Genomic DNA, 18399 nt, shown 5'->3' on the forward strand with positions numbered 1-18399 from the left:
ACATTTATCCTCAAGTTAATTACGACATTATTTTGTTGCTTTTGATGATAAAATATTACACCATTTATCTCTTGCTAATCGGGTTCTCAGTGGCAGTGATGTTATTGATTTATTATTTTGAAAAATAAGAAAAAAATAAATATTGTTTGAGTGGGATCTTCGTAGTGAAAAGTTTGGAAACTCTTATGTTTATTGTTTTCAACTAAGTCACTTTGGATATGAAAGAATTTTACCTAAAAGGAAGGGAAGTGATATTTGTTAACTGCATACTACGTGCTGGGTCTTATGCAAAGCAGTGTACGCGTATGTACATTAGTGCATCTAATTCTCATAACAACCTGCAAAGTAGGTGTTGTCTCTATCTTACACTCGATCCCTAGTTTCTGGCTTGATGCTTGGTAGTAACTTGCCTGTGGTAGCAGATCAGAGTGGGTCAGGGGCTTGAATCTAGGTCTCCCGACATTAAAGCTAATGCCTTTTCACCACATGATGCTTCTCTTCTAGCTGTTTCATGTGACTTACAAAGTTTTTCATATTTCTGTAGTTTAGTCTCCAAATATTGACATGTTTGTAGGGCTGATTATTGACAAAACACTTTCCACTTACAGTAAAATCTTTTATAACTCAGAGCTCAGCAATGTTATTGAATTCTGGCATTTACTGATTGCATTGTAATAAATTGCTTCTGCACCAGATAATGCTGTGCTTACAGACTCATTAAAAAGGCAGTGAAATTTCCCTAAGCCACCCTTATCAGGGTAAAATACAAAAACAAGTAAGATAAAAGAATTACCTCTCTTTCTCAAAACCAGGGTCAGGAAGGGAAAGGGCTCCCTGGTTTTATGCTGGATGGTATCTCTATGTGTAGGCTGTTTCTAGTAATAACGATGTGGCTGAACAGTAACTTTTGTTGTAAACTATTTCTAGAGCTGCGTCCAGGAAAGAAGCTGGCATAGTGGAGTGATGACAGGTTTTATAGCGTTAGACTTGAATCAGAAAGCGTCCTAGTTTTGCTTCCTACGAGTATCTGACTTTGAGCAGATCACCTAGCCTCTCTGAACCTCAACGTTTTCACTGTAAAATAAGCTAATGATATCAACATCTCAGAAATGATGAAATGATTTAAATAAAATCTTATTTGTGAAGAGCTTAGTTTATTGTCTATAGTAGAATCTTAATATACAAGGTCAGACAGTTAACTTCGCGAACTCATCCTAGAAAAAGTGCTACATACCTCACTGCTGCATATCACTATGGTCACCTTCGAAGTGCTCCCCTTGGGAAGCTATACACCAATGCCAGCAGCTAGTCCACCCTTCAAAGCAATTTTGGAACTTTTTCTGGAATGGCCATCAGAGCTGTTGTATTACCCTTGATGTCCTGAATGTTATCAAAATGTCTTCCTTTCAATATTTCCTTGATCTTTGGGTCAAGAAAGAAGTCATTGGGGGCCAGATCAGGTGAATAGGGAGGGTGTTCCAATACAGTTATTTGTTTACTGGCTAAAACCTCCCTCACAGACAGTGCTATGTGAGCTGGTGCATTGTCACGACGCAAGAGCCATGAATTGTTGGTGAAAAGTTCAGGTCGTTTAACTTTTTCACGCAGCCTTTTCAGCACTTCCAAATAGGAAACTTGGTTAACTGTTTGTCCAGTTGGTACAAATTCATAATATCTCTGATATCAAAAAAGGTTAGCAACATCGTTGCAACAACTTTGTGAACTTAATTGTTAATTAGCTACTTGTAGTTACTTTTGTTTTTCCTTTGAAATTATCTCACCTTTTCTTTTGAAAAAATATATACAATCCGTGAGAACAAGGGCCACATCTTATCTTTCTTATCTCCTATAGTGCCCGTGTGTGTGTGTGTGTGTGTACATACACGTATGTATTCACCAAAAGACGTGCTAGAAAGTTCATAGAAGCACTGTTCATAATAGAGATTACTCAAATATTTTTCATCAATAACAAATTACAGCAAATTAGAACAAACTACACGCAACAATATAGATGGATCTCACAAAGAAGTGAAAAAAGCCAGACACAGACAGGTCCATCTCTATCATTCTATTTATATAATTTACAAAAATAGGTAAAAGTAATCTATGCTGTTAGAAATTAGAACAGTGGTTATTTTTGGGGGAGGCATGGGAACTAGAGTGGTTTTTGAGGTGCCGGTAAAGTTCTGTTTCTTTATCTGAGTACTGGTGACCGGGCTATATTCAAATTGTGAAAATCAGTCAAGCTGTATGCTTATGAACAGTTTTCTGTATGTATATTATAATTCCATCAAAAATATAGAATTTTTCAAGACTGCTTCGGGAATGTGACCAAAGATTGATTCTGGCTGAGGAGCTCAGGGAAGAAGACTTGCTAGAACGAGAGGTGCTCATTGAGCTGAGCCTTAAAATGTTTGGGTGTAGTGAGGTGGGAGTAAAGAGGGGAAGCAGAGCATTTCAGACAGAAACTGCTTGAGAAAAGCAGTGAACCATCTGGAGATGGTAAAATAGTCTGATTTGGCTAGAGCATATTGTACAAGTAAAGATGAGGCTAGAAAAGTAGGTTAGAGGCAGACTGCAGTAGGCCTCGAATACCAAGGTATAAGGAAATTTGGACTTGATTTTTCAGAACGTCTTTGTCTTTGACACTCATGAGTGACCTTGTAGGATTGTAGGGAGCTTAGCAAGGTAAGTAATTTATCTTTATCCTCTGTGCATGAGTAAGATGAAGTCTGGTTTCATTCATAATTATTAATTTAGAACCTAGTCCTGAATGAAAAGATTGTCTGTTTCACATTGTTGTTTTCACTACTTGTTTCCTTATGCCCAGCGCCTTTCCTTCTTTCTCCCTCTATCTGCCAAAAGCAAAACAAAACAAAAAAAACTGACATACAGCATTACTTTGTAGTATCTCTGGCCACATCTCTTAAGAGGGCCAACAGTCAGTATCCTTTTCGTTACAGGCAAGAAGAGAGGCGGAGGCGGTCCTTCCAGGATTACACGGGGCAGAAGATCACCCTCGAGGCTGTGCTGAACACTACCTGCAAGAAGTGTGGCTGTAAAGGTAAGGTGAAGCCTCTGCCATGTCAGTCTTTCTCTCCTTGTGGACGGACGGTTTATGGGATGAGGGAGAGAGACAGCCTAGTGTGAGTTTTTAGCTCACCCTGTTTTTTAGCCAAGTGATGGCCTCACCTGCTCATGCGATTATTCCTACTAGACTCACATCAGAGTTCATGGCTTGCTGCTTCTTCTGCTGCCTTTTCTGAATGCTGGTCTTGCTGCTGGCCCTGGTGGTGATACTATATTATCACCACCTCTTCCCCTTCTCTGCAGCTGATACGCTTCCTGAGCAAGGCCCCACGTACTATGCCAGGAAGGTAAGAGTGTTAGATTATGATTAGCGTTCTGAATTTGATCTCCAAGGGCCATTATTGTTCTGCAAGAATTAAGCAACTTAGAAATACCATTCCTTCAGGATCCAAGTTAAACCCTCTCTTGCTCGGCTCTTTAACTTCAGAGTTCTGAATACAGTATCCTTTTAGTCGTAAAGAACACATGCTAGTCACTTCCTTTTAGCTCTGTTTCCTCAGGTTTCCTCTAATCTTACTCAAATATTAAAGAGCTCTTTCAGCCTGACTTCCCTTGTTGGAGCTATAATGAGAGGGATCGCCAGCTTCTCATTTTCAGAGTGACCTCAATTCATCACCCATCTCCCTAGCCTTTCATCTACCTAGCCTGTTGGTTTTTCTGCAATGACTGGTGGAGGTTGTGGGGTTTAAGCCCCTACTTATCATTAATGTAGAGGGAAGAAGGGAAAACTAAAATCGAGGGAAAGAATAGCTCCTCGGGAATTGTGGGATCATTCCTCATGGTTGGAAAACACTGTGCTGTATTCCCCTTACAGGCACTATCCAGCTTCTGCACTCAGAGTTGCAATGCAGTTTACATATTGCTTTTGTGATCTTACCAAATTCTCTGTGCCCCTCAGAGAGGATCTGTATCAAGCTCATATAAAACCAGCTCTAGCATCTGTTAAAGGGGCCCTCAGTAGCACTATAGGCTCAGGGAGGGTGGGGTCATCTGACCTTAAACTTGTGTCCACCACATGTTTCATGAGGCAGAAAGAATAGTGAGAGATGGAATTTGGCCCAGTCAGCAAAGATTGGGCCAAAGGTGGTTGGTTTTGGTGTAGCAGAAAGAGCACAGGGCAGGGAGGCTCAAGACCCCAGGTAAGTTTAAACTCTGCTGCTATCTGTGACCTTGAACTGCTTCTCTACTCTGGGCCTTCACATCCTCTGCAAACGCAGTGTTGGATTTGATGATCTCTAAGGCCCTTGCCAGACCTGACAGTCGGTGAATGTTGAGTGCCCCTAGGTGACTGTGCCTGTCTCTGTGTGTTAGCTTGGATGCCGTCTTCCTGCCAGCTGCCTAAGAGCCACCTTCCTTTAGGACCTTGGCCTGCCACGGCTCCCTCTGCTCAGCATTCTGCTCTCTGGGGCAGCCTTTCGTTGTCAGGAATAAGTTCCAAATACATCTTTAAAAATTACTAAGCCCCATTGCTAATGGAGGGCAGCACAAGCCCGCATCCTCATATCCGCTGCCACTTCCAAAGCAGCACCAGTGTTTCTTTCCCACAGCTCTAGGACCAGCTGCTAGTCTGGCTTTGGTTGAGTGAGCAATGCCACCTTGAGGTGACAGAAAATCTGTTCTGACTCCAACAGCTGCTCTGAATGAATTCAGTAACACCTCCTGAACCAGCTAGCCCCTTCCAGGAACCTTTGAGGAAGATCCCCCTGCTGAGAGGAACCACTGCTTCTTCCCTCCCTACCTTTTCTACTTTTGCAGGCCACTTTGCAAAGGATTGTTTCATGCAACCAGGTGGGACCAAATACTCTCTGATACCTGATGAAGAAGAGGAGAAGGAAGAGGCAAAGGCAGCAGAATTTGAAAAGCCTGACCCCATGAAGAATTCTTCTAGGAAAAGAAAGAAGGTGAGTGCTATCTTGCTTTTATTTTATCATATTTTTTAATCAGTATTTATCATATTTTTTTTGTTTTAAAATAAAAATGTTCTTTTTGCAGAAAGTTAGAAATACTGAAAAACATAAAGAATATTAGGATCTCCTGTCACCTTTCCACCCAGAAAAACTCTTACAGTATTTTTGGTATATTCTAATCTTTTTCCTAGGTAATAATTTACACACACACACACACACACACACACACACGATACTACATGTACATATAAACAAAATTGTGATCATACTACGTATAGTTTATATCCTACTTTTAATTATCAAAACCATTTTCTAGCATCCTTAAGTGTTCTTCAAAAACTTGATTTAAGAGCAGCGTTTGATATTCTACCCTATGGCTGTGTGATGTTTTATTTAATAATTTTTCTATTGTTGGATATTTTTTATTACTTCCAACCTAAATTTTTGGCCACATATCTTATTTTCTTTGGATAAATTCCTAAATAAGAGTATTGAGTTAGGGTTTTGATACATTTTATCAAATTGTGTTCCAGAAAGTACTTATCTGCACCCAGCAGTGGATAAGAGTGCCTGACTGTTTCCTAGCTCCTACTTATAGCAGAAGAATTCATAAAACCAACATTGTGGGCAGAAAACAGTGCATTTGTAATTTGTAGCATGCTACACAGAGATACTTAAAAGATACCACTAACAGGACTTGGCGACTGACTAGATGTGAGATGGAAAGGAGAGGAAACTGAAAGACATTTTGGTTTCTTTATTAGGAGATTGGGAGGTTATTGCTGTCATTAAAATAAGTAATAAAAGATGGAAAGATAAAAGCAAGGTTTTTGGTTGTTGTTTTTATGGGGGTAGGAGTGAAGGTGGGAGTCTATGTCTGTAGGTGGGCTGAAAAAGAGATACTGATAGTCATGACAGCCAACATTCATTAAGATTCTCTGAATCTGTTTCCCTATGTATAAAATGGGAATAATAAGCATCTACTTTATACAGTTACTAGAATGCGTGTAAAGCTCTCAGCACAGTGCCAGGCATACAGCAAAGCCCAGTGTAGCTACTAGTAGCAGTTGCTTAAAAACAGAGGCTTTGTGGTCAGAGACTGTGTTCCAAGGTGTTCTTTATTTATTCTGGGTATTAATCCCTTATCCACTATATGACTTGCAAATATTTTCTCCCATTCTTTATTGTGGATTTCCTTTTCACTCTGTTGATAATGTTCAGTTTACATTTTTCAAAAATTGGTGGAGGAAAACACATAAAACTGTCTTAACCATTTTTAAGTGTCTAGTAGTCTTAAGTATATTCACACAATAGAGTCTTTTGATGCACAAAAATTTTTGATCTTGATGAAGTCCAACCTATCTATTTTTTTTCTTTTGTTTCCTGTACTTTTGGTGTTACATGCAAGAAATCATTGCCAAATCCAATGTCATGAAGCCTTTTCCATTTTAAGAGTTTTATAGTTTTAACTCTTTACATTTAGATCTTTGATCCATTTTGAGGTTTGTTTTTTGTTTGTTTTGTTTGGCTGTTTTTTTGTTTGTGGTGTGAAGTAAGGGTCCAACTTCCTATTTTGCATGTAGCTATCTAATTTTCCCAGAACCCCTCGTTGAAAAGACTGTCCTTTTCCCATTGAGTGGTCTTGGCATCCTTGTCAAATCATTTGACTGGATACCTTAAGATTTATTTCTAGCTCTCTATTCTATTCCATTGGTCTGTATATTAGTGCCACACTATTTTGACTATTCTTACTTTGTAGTAAGTTTTACAATCAGGAAATGTGAGCCTTCCAACTTGGTTTTGTTTTTCAAGACTGTTTTGGCTATTTGGGGTCCCTTGAGATTCCATGTGAATTTTAGGATGTACTTTCTATTTCTGCAAAAAATGTCTTTGGGATTTTAATAGGGTCACCTCAGATCTATAGATTGCTTTGTGTATTATTGACATCTTAACCATATGAAGTCTCCCAATCCATGAAGACAGATGTTTTCCCACTTATTTTTGTTGTCTTTAATTTCTGCAGCATTTTGTAGTTTTTAGAGTACAAGTCTTTTGTACTTAAACTCGATTAAGTTTATTCCTAATATTCTTTTTTTTTTTTTTTTTGAAGAGGAGCAGGACTTTATTGGGGAACAGTGTGCATTTCCAGGACTTTTTTCCAAGTCAAGTTGTTGTTCTTTCAATCTTAGTTGTGGAGGGGCTGTTCAGCTTCAAGTTGTTGTCCTTTCAGTCTTAGTTGTGGAGAGCGCAGCTCAGCTCCAGGTCCAGTTGCCGTTGCTAGTTGCAGGGGCTCAGCCCACCATCCCTTGTGGGAGTCGAACCAGCAACCTTGTGGTTGAGAGGACACGCTCCAACCAACTGAGCCATTCAGGAGCTCAGCAGCAGCTCAGCTCAAGGTGCCGTGTTCAATCTTAGTTGCAGGGGGCGCTGCCCACCATCCCTTACGGGACTCGAGGAATTGAACCGGCAACCTTGTGGTTGGGAGCATGGAGCTCTAACTACCTGAGCCACCGGGCCGGCCCCCTAATATTCTTTTTGATGTTATTGTAAATGGAAGTGTTTTCTTAATTTCCTTTTTGGATTGATCATTGTTAGTGTATAGAAATGCAAAAAAAAAACACCAGAAAAAGAAAGAAATGCAACTGTTTTTGTATCCTGCAATTTTGCTGAATTAATTTATTAGTTCTAACAGGTGTGTGTGTGTGAGAGATCTATTTTCTACATATATAAGATTATGTCTGCAAATAGGTAATTTACTTCTTTAGTAGAGCTAGATTTTTAATTGTGATTCCATTTATATGTTCGAAGGAGTTTTCTTTCTCGTTTAATATTTTAAGATCTAAATGATATTTGTCAGATTCCTAAAGTGGTTCTGGATATCTCATTTCTGTGGTCTTTGGTTAAGTGGTTTTTGCGTTGCTTAATACATTTGGTGCAATTAGTTATTGCTTTGTTTCTAAAGCTCCTTTGAGATATGTATTTCAGTTCACTAAAACAATTAGTAAGCATTTGCTAGTAAGAAGCTCTTTATGACCTACTTGGTCAACCCATTATCGTACTCTCCATAGCTGTTCAATTAGTAGAAGAATGGTCTGATGAACAATGGCAGTAATAATCATCACACCTCAATTATTTTTTAAAGTACCTTTGAGTATATAAACTTCTAACCCATGAGTCCTCTTTGATTAGAAGTGTTCTAGGGAGTTGAAACCATTAAAACTTTTCCCTTGATGCCCACGTTTCTCCCAAGATACCATCCAGCATTATTGTCTTTTCACCTCATTGTTAATCCCTTCTTTATCTTTTATGCTTTATATTTGTTTAGCACTTACAGTTTATAAAATATTTTCATATTTTGTATTTTGTTTTATCCTTATACAATTCTATGAGGCAGCCAGAGTAGGTATTATTATCCAACCATTTTATACATTAGGAAAATGAAAATTTAGATAAGAAGTCACACAACTATAAGAGAGAGCGCTGAAGTCAGAGCCCAGGTCTAAAGATTACTAACCCAATATTCTTTCCTATATATCATACTTCAACCTTTAATTCATTTAGCTCTTCAATTCTTTATTTACTCAACAAATATGTATTGAGTGCTCACGTATCTGTTGTATATTGGGTTACCTAGGTGCTTGACTTATCAGGATTCATAAGGCTACTTTTTTGCTAGTTTTTGCTCTGTCACCAGGCAACCATCTGATGTTTTCTATTGAACTATTTCTGTTCACAACCATAAATCAAGATTCCAGGCCTCCTGTTTATTTTCTTTCACCCTCTAAATCTTTGATTCCAACAGGAGGTTGGCTTTCCCTACCAGTAAAAACTTTGGCCTGAGGTGGGTGTTTTGGAGTGTGTGAGAGAGGTAGATTCGGATACCTGTTCCAGCACTCATTGGCTCTGGGAGTCACATGTGGAACCGAGTAGGTTCCTCTGAAGGGAAGTGACTTCAGTAGTCCATGTTGCTGAATAGGTCTGTGGGTAGCAGGAATGCCTTGTGTGTGGAAAGCATATGTGATGCACAACTTACAATGAAATAAAGGTCATTTCATTGTGACCTTTAGCACCTACACCCAAGCAGCTAATAGTATAAGGAGAAAGGTAAGCAACCAAGGTACCTCTGGTGGCAAAGGACAGACACGTCCAGGGGGTATTGGATCTCATAGAAATCCAATGGCAGGAAATGAAGTATGGCTGGGCCACTCAGAACTGAAATCTGAAAGTCAGGAACAGGCTATTAGGTTCTCATCTCTGCTTTTTGACAAGACTGCTTCATTGTCCCACTTATTTCTGCAGTCCAGTGGAAGAGAATGTCTAATGTAAAACCTCTCAGACAGGAGAAGTGCTAGGCAAGTTGGGGAACTAGGAAATGGCCCAGGATAAAGAAAGGATGTCACCTGTTCCAAATAACGCCTGGCACACAATCGGCATGCACTATCTTTGAATAGACTTTATAATCCCTGTTATCTGCAGCTCCTCAGTTTCCTTCACTCAGTGAGACCTGCCCTCAGTTTGGAGAACAATAGGGCCTGATGCCTGCCTCTGCTGGTAGGTAATAATGAAGGGAGCAGGGGCAGGAATGAGAGATCTTCTAGCCCTGATCCCCCTACCTTTTTTATTAAATATACATGTATCGAATGTATGCCCTTTTCCAAAAATTTAGTATGCATTGGTTTAATTTATACCTGTTTGGTACCATGACAGTTTTTGTCCCAATATCTGAAAATTGTAAGTCATTTTTGTTGGGCATAGTTAGAACAAGAGGAAACTGTGTGTTGCAGATGGAAATGGGATTTGAAGTTGTTGGCAAAATAGGAATAGAGGTTTTCATAGTAAAGCCCTGGCTAATTTTTCCATGAACCTGTGATCTGTGCTTTGCTGGCTTCTTTCACTTATCATATGCCATCGTGGTCTTTCTGAATCAGTGCTCTATTATGAGGAAGCATGTACCTCAGGGATCAGGCTGCCCACTGATTATAGTGAAGTTTACATTTGATCCAAAATATAATTTTCTCCTGTTGATGTAGCCACTATAATTACTGTCTGCTGTACTATATATAGAAGAACAGAAATAGGAATGTCATCCCTTCGCTGCAGTGCTGGCTCTGTCCTTCTCTCCGAGAACTTCTTCTGCTGCCTAGCTGACAGAGACAGAGAGCGAGCTTGCCAGTCCCGGGCCATTCTGGAGGAGCACAGATTGTCGTCCAGTGTACTCCGCAGAAGCCTTCAGTGCTTCCCCTTCTGTGGAATCCAGTCAGAGTTCCTTTCAGACTCTTCCCAGCACCATCTCTCATGGTCCCTTCCCACACACACTGTACTCCAACCTCATTCATTAAAAGGACTTTTGTGTGCCAAGCTCTTTTCTCGTCAAGGCAGGTACAATAGTGAACAAAACAGGTAAAATCCCTCTCTTCGTGGACCTATATTCTAATGGGGGTCACAGCCAATGAACTGGTAAACAAATACAAAATAATACTAATATGTCAAGTAGTGATAAGTTTTATGGGGAAAAATTAAGTTGGTTATGAGAGGTAGTACTGGAATGGAGGCAGGGGAATAAGTGACTTTCTATTTTAGATAGGGTGACGCTTCTTGAGAGGTATCATTTGAGTGGATGTTTGAAGGAAGCAAGCTACTGATAAGTGGGGAGAGAGTAGTTCAGCAAATACAATGGCCGGATGTTGGGAAATGAGCTTGGCATGTTTAAGGAACAGTAAAGAGGCCAGTGTAGCTGGAGTGAAGTGAATGAGAAGAGTGGGATTTAGAGGAAACCAAGGCCTTATGAGAGAATATGAGGACTTAAGCTTTCACGTAGAGTGAGGTGGGTGTCATTAGACTAGGTGGGGCTTTTGACTAGAGGGATGATATGTTCTGACTCACCTCCTAAGAGAGTTATTCTGGTTGCGATGTGTAAACTAGATACCAGAAAGCAAGGGTGGGAGCAGCAAATTAGTTAATGGCCAATATTAATAATCCAGTGAAATGATGGTAGCTTAGACTAGAACGATGGTGGAGGTGGTGAGAAGGGAGTTTAAGTGTGGCTACATTTTGGACGTGGAGCTGACAGAATTTGTTGAGTGATTGGATATGAGATAGGAAAGAACAGTTAAAGATGACTGGGCGGCTGGATGGCTCAGTTGGTTAGAGCGTGAGTTCTGAACAACAGGGTTGCCAGTTCGATTCCCACAAGGGCCAGTGAGCTGCGCCCTCCACAACTAGATTGAAGACAATGAGCTGCTGCTGAGCTGCCGGAGGGCTGGCCGGATGGCTCAGTTGGTTAGAGCGTGGGCTCTCGACCAGAGTTGCCGGTTCAATTCCTGCATGGGGTGGTGGGCTGTGCCCCCCGCAACTAAAGATTGAAAATGGCAACTGGACTTGGAGCTGAGCTGCACCCTCCACAACTAGATTGAAGGACAACGACTAGGAGCTGATGGGCCCTGGAGAAACACACTGTTCCCCAATATTCCCCAATTAAAAAAACAAAATAAAAAAAGATGACTGCAAGGTTTTTGGACTAACTGGAAGACGAGTTAAGAGGAGAAGGAATGGAGAAATACGTATGGGAGTGGGAAGCAATCAGGACTTTAGATGGAAAAGACATCTGGAGAGGGTAGGTTTGGGAGGAGGCAGGGCATAGGAGTTGAGATGCCCGTCAGATACCCTCATGAAGGTGTAGAGTAGGCAGTTGGATATATAGTTCGGAGTTCAAAAGAGAAGCCCAGGTAAGAGATATAAAGTTAGAGATAATATAGTCAATGATAATGTAATAACTTTGTATGGTGACAGAAGGTAATAGACATAACCATGGTCATCATTTCATAATGTGTCTGAATGTTAAATCACTATGTTATACACCTAAAACTCATGTAATATTGTAAGTCACTTCAATTTTTAAGAAGACGTAAATTTGGGAGACATCTACATATAGATGATATTTAAGTTCATATAGGAGGTAACCTGGAGAATAAATATAAGGAAGAGAAGGGGTTAGAGGACTTGGAGCCCCAGAGTGTTCCAACTTTTAGAGGTTATGGAGATGAGGATGAACCAGCAAAGAAAATTGAAAAGGACTAGCTAGGGAAGTCGGCAGAAAAGTATGAGAATGTGGTGGAAGTTAAGTGAGAAATGTATTCTAAGGAAGATGAACTGTGTCAAATTTGACTGATCAAGTGAATGACTCAAATTTGACTGATCAAGTGAATGACTCCCAAGAATTGACCATGGATTTGACCATGTGAGGGTCATTGGTCATTTTGACGAGCTGTTTCAGTAGAGTGGTGCGGTAACAACCTGGTTAAAATTGTTTAAGAGGGTTGTGTTTTTTTTTGTTTTAAATTTTTTAAATTAGGGAATATTGGGGAGCTGTGTTTTTCCAGGGCCCATCAGCTCCGAGCCAAGTCATTGTCCTTCAATCTAGTTGTAGAAGGCTCAGCTCAGCTCCAAGTCCAGTCACCATTTTCAATCTTAGTTGTAGGGGGTGCAGCCCACCATCCCATGTGGGAATTGAACCAGCAACCTTGTTGTTGAGAGCTCGCGCTCTAACCAACTGAGCCATCCGGCCACCCAGTTTTTTTTTAATGGGAACTTTTTAAAACAATTTTTGTTGTTGGGAATGAGCCAGTAAAGAGGTAAAAATTGATGCAGGAGAGAACGGACTATTCCTGGACCCAGGTCTTTAAGTTAATAACACTGTTAATAAGCCGCACAGGATAATTTATCACTCTCTGAAAGATCTTTCAAGCATTTGCCTCATTCTGTCTTCCCTTTGGTTGCAAGTCCCTCACTTCCCTTCTTGCATCAGCACCACCACCACCAACCACCTGCCATAACCATATTCATCTTTCAAAAGCACAACACATTACTTATCCTTCATGAAGCCATCCTCGTATTCCTCGGACATAATTGATTTCTTTCCCTTGTGTGTCTGTGGCATGTTTGTACTTTTTTTACATCACTTCCATAGATTGCCTGGAATCTTGATTAGTCTTCCTCCTTGGTTAAATAATTTGTTCTTTGAAGGCTTCTGATCCCTAATTTCTGACCTCACTCAACTCTTCTAAAAGACAAATTAATTAATAAATATTCCTAGCTCATAGAAGGTACTCAACTGTTTGTTGTACTGTGTGGTTATAAGGAGTTAGTGTTTTCCTTTTTGGGGAGATTGGCTTAGGTTTGAAGGAATGGTGCCAGGCTCCACTCCTCAGTGTTTACTTTGCATCTCCCACTAGTGTAAATAGTAGTCTGTTTGTCTGAATTATATTAGAAATCTGTGTGTCTACCTCATCTTCTAAGCAACACTGTGTAACTGTGGCTCTCTAAAGTGCTTCGCCGGTCGTAAACTTCAGTATATTTTGGTGAGTTGATTAATAAACCTTTTTCTTCTGTTCTTGCCCTTTCCAAGCTGTGATAAACTGGTGCCTTGTAGGCAAATTCTAGCCAGGACTCATCCTCTATCCTATTTCCCAAAAGTCTACCCTAGAGAATCAGTGTGAGAATCAAATTATCTCTTGAGATTCAATCACTTCTCAAGAATAAGAAAATAATCAATGATTTCTCAAGAATAATTCTTAAGAATAAATAAAAAGAATAACTGCTTGCTTGATTGATTTCTGGCCAAATCAGTACCTTTTGGTTGGGAAGTGCTAAGTTAGTTGCTGCGTTTAATAGAGGTGGGGCTCAAAAGAACATACACATTCGGACCCAGCCTGAGTCAAACATACATTCTGCCACTTGAGCAAGTCGCTCCATCTCAGTCAACCTCTCTGAAATTAGAATTTTCTTTCCTGAAAATATAGGGATAATTATGCTCTCATAATAGATTTGCTGTGAAGGTTAAATGAGGTATGTGTGCAAAGTGCCCAGCTCAGCATCTAGAAAAATTGAGTACTCAATAAATGTTAGCTATTATTCCCCGTTCTCAGTTTTCGGTTTTGTTTTTCTCTCACGCTGGGTTGCTGCTATCCTGTTTCAGAACAGCAGAGACAATGGGTGGGCTAGCTGCTATAGCACAGGTGTGTGCTTTTCCTAGAGAGCAGTTTGGAGCAATGGCTTCTTTCCCATTCCCCTCCTGGCCTGTCTGCAATGGGTTCACTCCACCGGTCATTCTTTTACCCTTTATCTTCACCACTTCCCCCATGAATGCAGTCGAGGGACCAGAAGCTAGTTTCACCTCGGGCTCTCCATCATCTCCTTCCACCCCAACTCCCAACTTTCCTCTTGAACTACAACTTCTGAAGTGATTGGTTGTTCTTTGTTCTCTAGCCCAAGGTTAGACACACAATGGAAATGTCGCCACCTGCTGGAGGACTAGATTTTCTTTGCTCACGTTGCAAAAGAGCTTTTGCATCGAGTCAGGTTTAGAAGGCCATCTTCCCATGTCCCAGCACACCAGGTTTCTCTAGTGATTTGTTTTTCTCTTTCCTTCTCCTGAGCCTGCATCTTTGAGAGAGAGCAAAGTGGAAATAATGTCAGATTCTGAATAAGAAAGTACAACATTCTCATTGCTTTAGCGTGGATCAACTCACTTTACTTCTCTGAGTTGCAGTTTTCTCATATGTAAAATAGGAGTAATAATTCCTGCAGTTTGACCTTACCAGATTATTATTATAAAATAAAGGATGCAGAAAGCTTGATAAACGAAAGTGCTACTTGGATGTAAGGCTGTATTATTACTCTCCTTCCTCATTTATGTTTTCAGGCTGGGCCAGGCTTAGAGGAAATGGGTACCAGGCTCTGCATTTGGTTATTTACTTTTTCAGGACCTTGCTCTACCTAAGGGGCAGAACCTGGTGAGGCTCCCAAGCCCATATAACCTGTAACGGGCTTCCATGATCTTGCCACCCAGGAAGGTGCAGTACCATAAGCCAAACCATTGGTTTGCCAACTCTCAGCCATGTACAGCTTGGTAATATAGGCCTAGGAAGTGTCTCCTCCCTCTATGATGCTGGAAACTCCAAGAAGGAATTTTGATTTAATCTCCTCTCAAAACTTTGACTCATCTGCCGTAGATACTTGGCCAGACTGTCAGAACATTCTGGGAGTCCTCTGAAATGACAGAATAATGCAATACTTCTGGCTACCCGTTGAGTGCCAACCATGTATCAGGCACTGCAGTTAGAACTTACTTGTTTAATCCTGATAGCATCCTTTGAAGTAGATGTTTATTATTTGCAATTTACTGAAAACTAAGGCTCAAAAAAGTTAAGTCTCTTGTTTCAAGTCACACAGTTAGTAAGTGGTAGAGTTGGAATTTGAACTTATTTCTCTCTGATTCCAAAATTGTTGTTCTGACCACCATACCACCGTATAGGGCGCGGGACTATATGCTACAGAGGAAAATTCAAGAGATTTCGAGTCCTGTGATCTCACACAGGCAGATCCCAACCCTGCCTGTGTGATCTGGGGCGAGTGGCTTTCACCTCCAGCCACAGATATTATCTCATTAAATCTTCACCGTAGCCATGTGACTTAGGTGCTATTCTCTGTTTTACATTTGAGGAAACCTGATGAGGTGAAATGACTTGCCTAAGGTTACAGAATAGTAATAGTAAGTGGCAAAGCCCAAGCTCAAGTCTGGGTGGAACACCTGGTTCAGTGTCCTGTTCATTTTTCACAGCCAGCTCCTGAGACAGTCACTCAGACAGACTTAGAGCTCGCAAGATGCTGGTTGAAAGCCTACTGGGGGCACAGGAGCCTCGCCCTCTTCTGCTCTGTCTCTGTCCTCCCATAATCTCTCCTTCTTCTTAAAAACTTTCCTGAGGCAATGTACACATTTGTAATTCAGGAAAAGGTTTGTGCAGAGCTGACAAACTGCCCAGAGCATCACACAGAAGCCGGGGAATCTGCCTCCCATCCTTTGTATTATGAGTTTATGCTTTACTCTGACAGCAGTGTCATGGATAGTTTTGAGAAAGTTCTTTCTGAGCTTTTTTTATTCTTCCTCCTTTCTTCCGCCTCCCCCACCACCCCGCCACCCCCCACACTCCAGTTCAAGCCATTGTTTCTGTCTAGGAGTGTAGGACACAGCTCCCTGGCCCATGCTGGTATTATGAGCCTTGCGCTCCCCAGGCTGAGGCCATCGGTCAGCCGCTCATAGCAGCTCATGGCAGCTCTCGCCGGCTGCCGGCCACTCACTGTGGCACACGGTCGCCCACAGCAGCACACACTGGCTGCCGGCCACTCACACTGGCCACTGGCCGCTCATGGCGGCACACAGTAGACTACAGCAGCACACAGCAGCCCAGCTCTGAGGAGAGCTGTTGTTCACAATCTTAGCTGTAGAGGGGCAGCCAACTGGCCCATGTGGGAATCAAACGGCTGACCTCAGCGTTAGGAGCATGGCGCTCCAACCACCTGAGCCACCAGGCCGTCCCAGTGAGCTTTTTTCTTTATCAGTATAATCTTGTAAGGTTGTCGAAAAGGTTAGAAATGATATTCAAGGGCAGCAGGTAGAGCCTTATCAAACTGGACTGACTTATATGGAAAAGTCAAAGACTCCTATCGTTCCCCCATTCAGTACATTCCTGAGGTAACACTTGTTACCAGTTTGCATCCTTTCCATTGTTTTCTGTGTATTTTAAACATAGGTATATGTAAATATATATACACATTATATGGTATGCATGTATGTGTGTGTATATAAATACACACATATATGTTAAACACACCGGAATCTAGAATGCATAGATACTGTATTATGACTTGATCCTTTCATTTGTTTTGGGCTTTTTTTTCATGTTAGTACTTGAAAAAAGTAGATACAGTTTATTCTTTTTAATGTTTTAAAATTTATTAAGTGGTCCCCTATTGATTACATGCCATGATTTTTAAAGCAATTATACACATACGATGTCGAGTTTTTAAATTTTGTTTTCAGGAAAAGAAGAAAAAGAAACATAGAGACAGGAAGTCATCTGACTCTGACAGCTCAGACTCTGGGAGTGATACAGGCAAGAGGGCAAGGCACACATCGAAAGACAGCAAGGCAGCAAAGAAGAAGAAAAAGAAGAAGAAGCACAAGAAGAAGCACAAGGAGTGAGAGTGCAGAGTAGAGGGGTGGTTGAAGGAGAAGGAACCAGGAGCCTTGTGCCTCGCAGCCCTGGCTCCTAGAAAGACTCAACAGTGAGAATATGGCCTCCCACCCCATGATTTCCCTCCCATGGGAGATGGCTTCCCTTCATGCAGCAGGCAGGTTTGGGAGTTAGATGTCAAAAGCATCTGCCTGAATGAGTTGTTTCCTCATCACTCCTGGTCCCTCTGCAAGTGACCCCCTGCAGCTCACCCATTCGTTCACCCACTTCCTTATTCAGCAGGAGGTCCTGTTACCCTCTCCAGCTGCCACTGCCACAGCCTGATTCCTGAATAGGAGTCCAGGTTAGAGCCACAGTTACTGCTGTGGAGGTGAGCCTGACTGTAATTGAGCAGAGACTGGCCCCTCCCTGCTCGTTTGCCCTGGGCTGGTTGATGGGTGATCTCTGCTGCATCCAACACAGGGCGGAGGGGGGGAGAACATGGGAAGAAGTGGTGCTCACTTTTTCCATTCCCCCAACATGATTCAACTATGCTAGAAGTGACAGCCAGTGGTCACAGCCAGAACACCATTGTTTGCAGTGACCGAGCTTGTGTGTGACATTCCACCAGACCACGGAACCAGACAGCTCAAGCCAAGATCATTGCTTTACTTTGCATTTGCTACTGTGTGCATCAATTGGTTTCACTTCAGGTTTCTGCTTAAATTCCTGGCACTAAATGCAAGTGTTTGGTTTTAAACTTACTTACTGAAAGTTCTTATTGTTATAATCTCTCTTCCCAGGTAACTTACAGATTTAAAGTCACTGCGTCTACATAAGTTGACTGAAAAACATTTAATATGTTACCTGAGACAGTGCAGAGAGGCCCAGCTGAGGTACAGAGCCAGAGGTACTAGCAGGTCACAGCCTTCTTAGGAGATCACTTATAAGCCCTCCCTCCTGAAATGATCAGATGACCTTTTCCCCCAGAGCTAATTAGAGAACCAGTAAGAAATTGTAACCCCAAGTAATGGCCTGGGCCATAGGTGGGAGCTCAGCAGTCATCTGGCCAGTGGGCATTTTCTCCCACCACCATAGCATAAGCATGGATCCTTTGCCCTGAGCCTGCATTCTGGAAAGAGACCACAGCACTGCACAACGAAGAGCAACCGTCCAGACCCAGGGGCATTCAGTACAGGATGGGCCTGAGGTGACAGTTCAGTAGCCAAGCCTGGGTAAGTCGGGCCACTGATTGTTGCGGGTTGGACTCACTCATTTGGCCATGGGAGGAGGTAAAGGCAATGTAAGCAAGGTATAGGTACAGCTGTTGTATTGTACATGGAAGGTGATGAGCGACCCTGTCCCCGAGACTGTCCATTTCAGTCTCTCAT

General features: G+C 41.6%; 1 protein-coding gene across 1 annotated transcript in view; it reads left to right on the forward strand.

Annotated features, from left to right (window-relative positions):
* Positions 1–17772, forward strand: part of ZCCHC17 (zinc finger CCHC-type containing 17) — a 43746-nt gene extending 25974 nt beyond the window's left edge. The window contains exons 6-8 of the mRNA XM_033113902.1: positions 2964–3064; positions 4846–4991; positions 16876–17772. Coding sequence (XP_032969793.1) covers positions 2964–3064; positions 4846–4991; positions 16876–17037 — 409 coding nt within the window. The 3' untranslated portion in view covers positions 17038–17772. The remainder of the gene's footprint in view (positions 1–2963; positions 3065–4845; positions 4992–16875) is intronic.
* The last annotated feature ends 627 nt before the right edge of the window (positions 17773–18399 follow it).

This window comes from Rhinolophus ferrumequinum, chromosome 9, assembly GCF_004115265.2.
Source record: "Rhinolophus ferrumequinum isolate MPI-CBG mRhiFer1 chromosome 9, mRhiFer1_v1.p, whole genome shotgun sequence".
Classification (NCBI taxonomy): Eukaryota; Metazoa; Chordata; class Mammalia; order Chiroptera; family Rhinolophidae; genus Rhinolophus; species Rhinolophus ferrumequinum.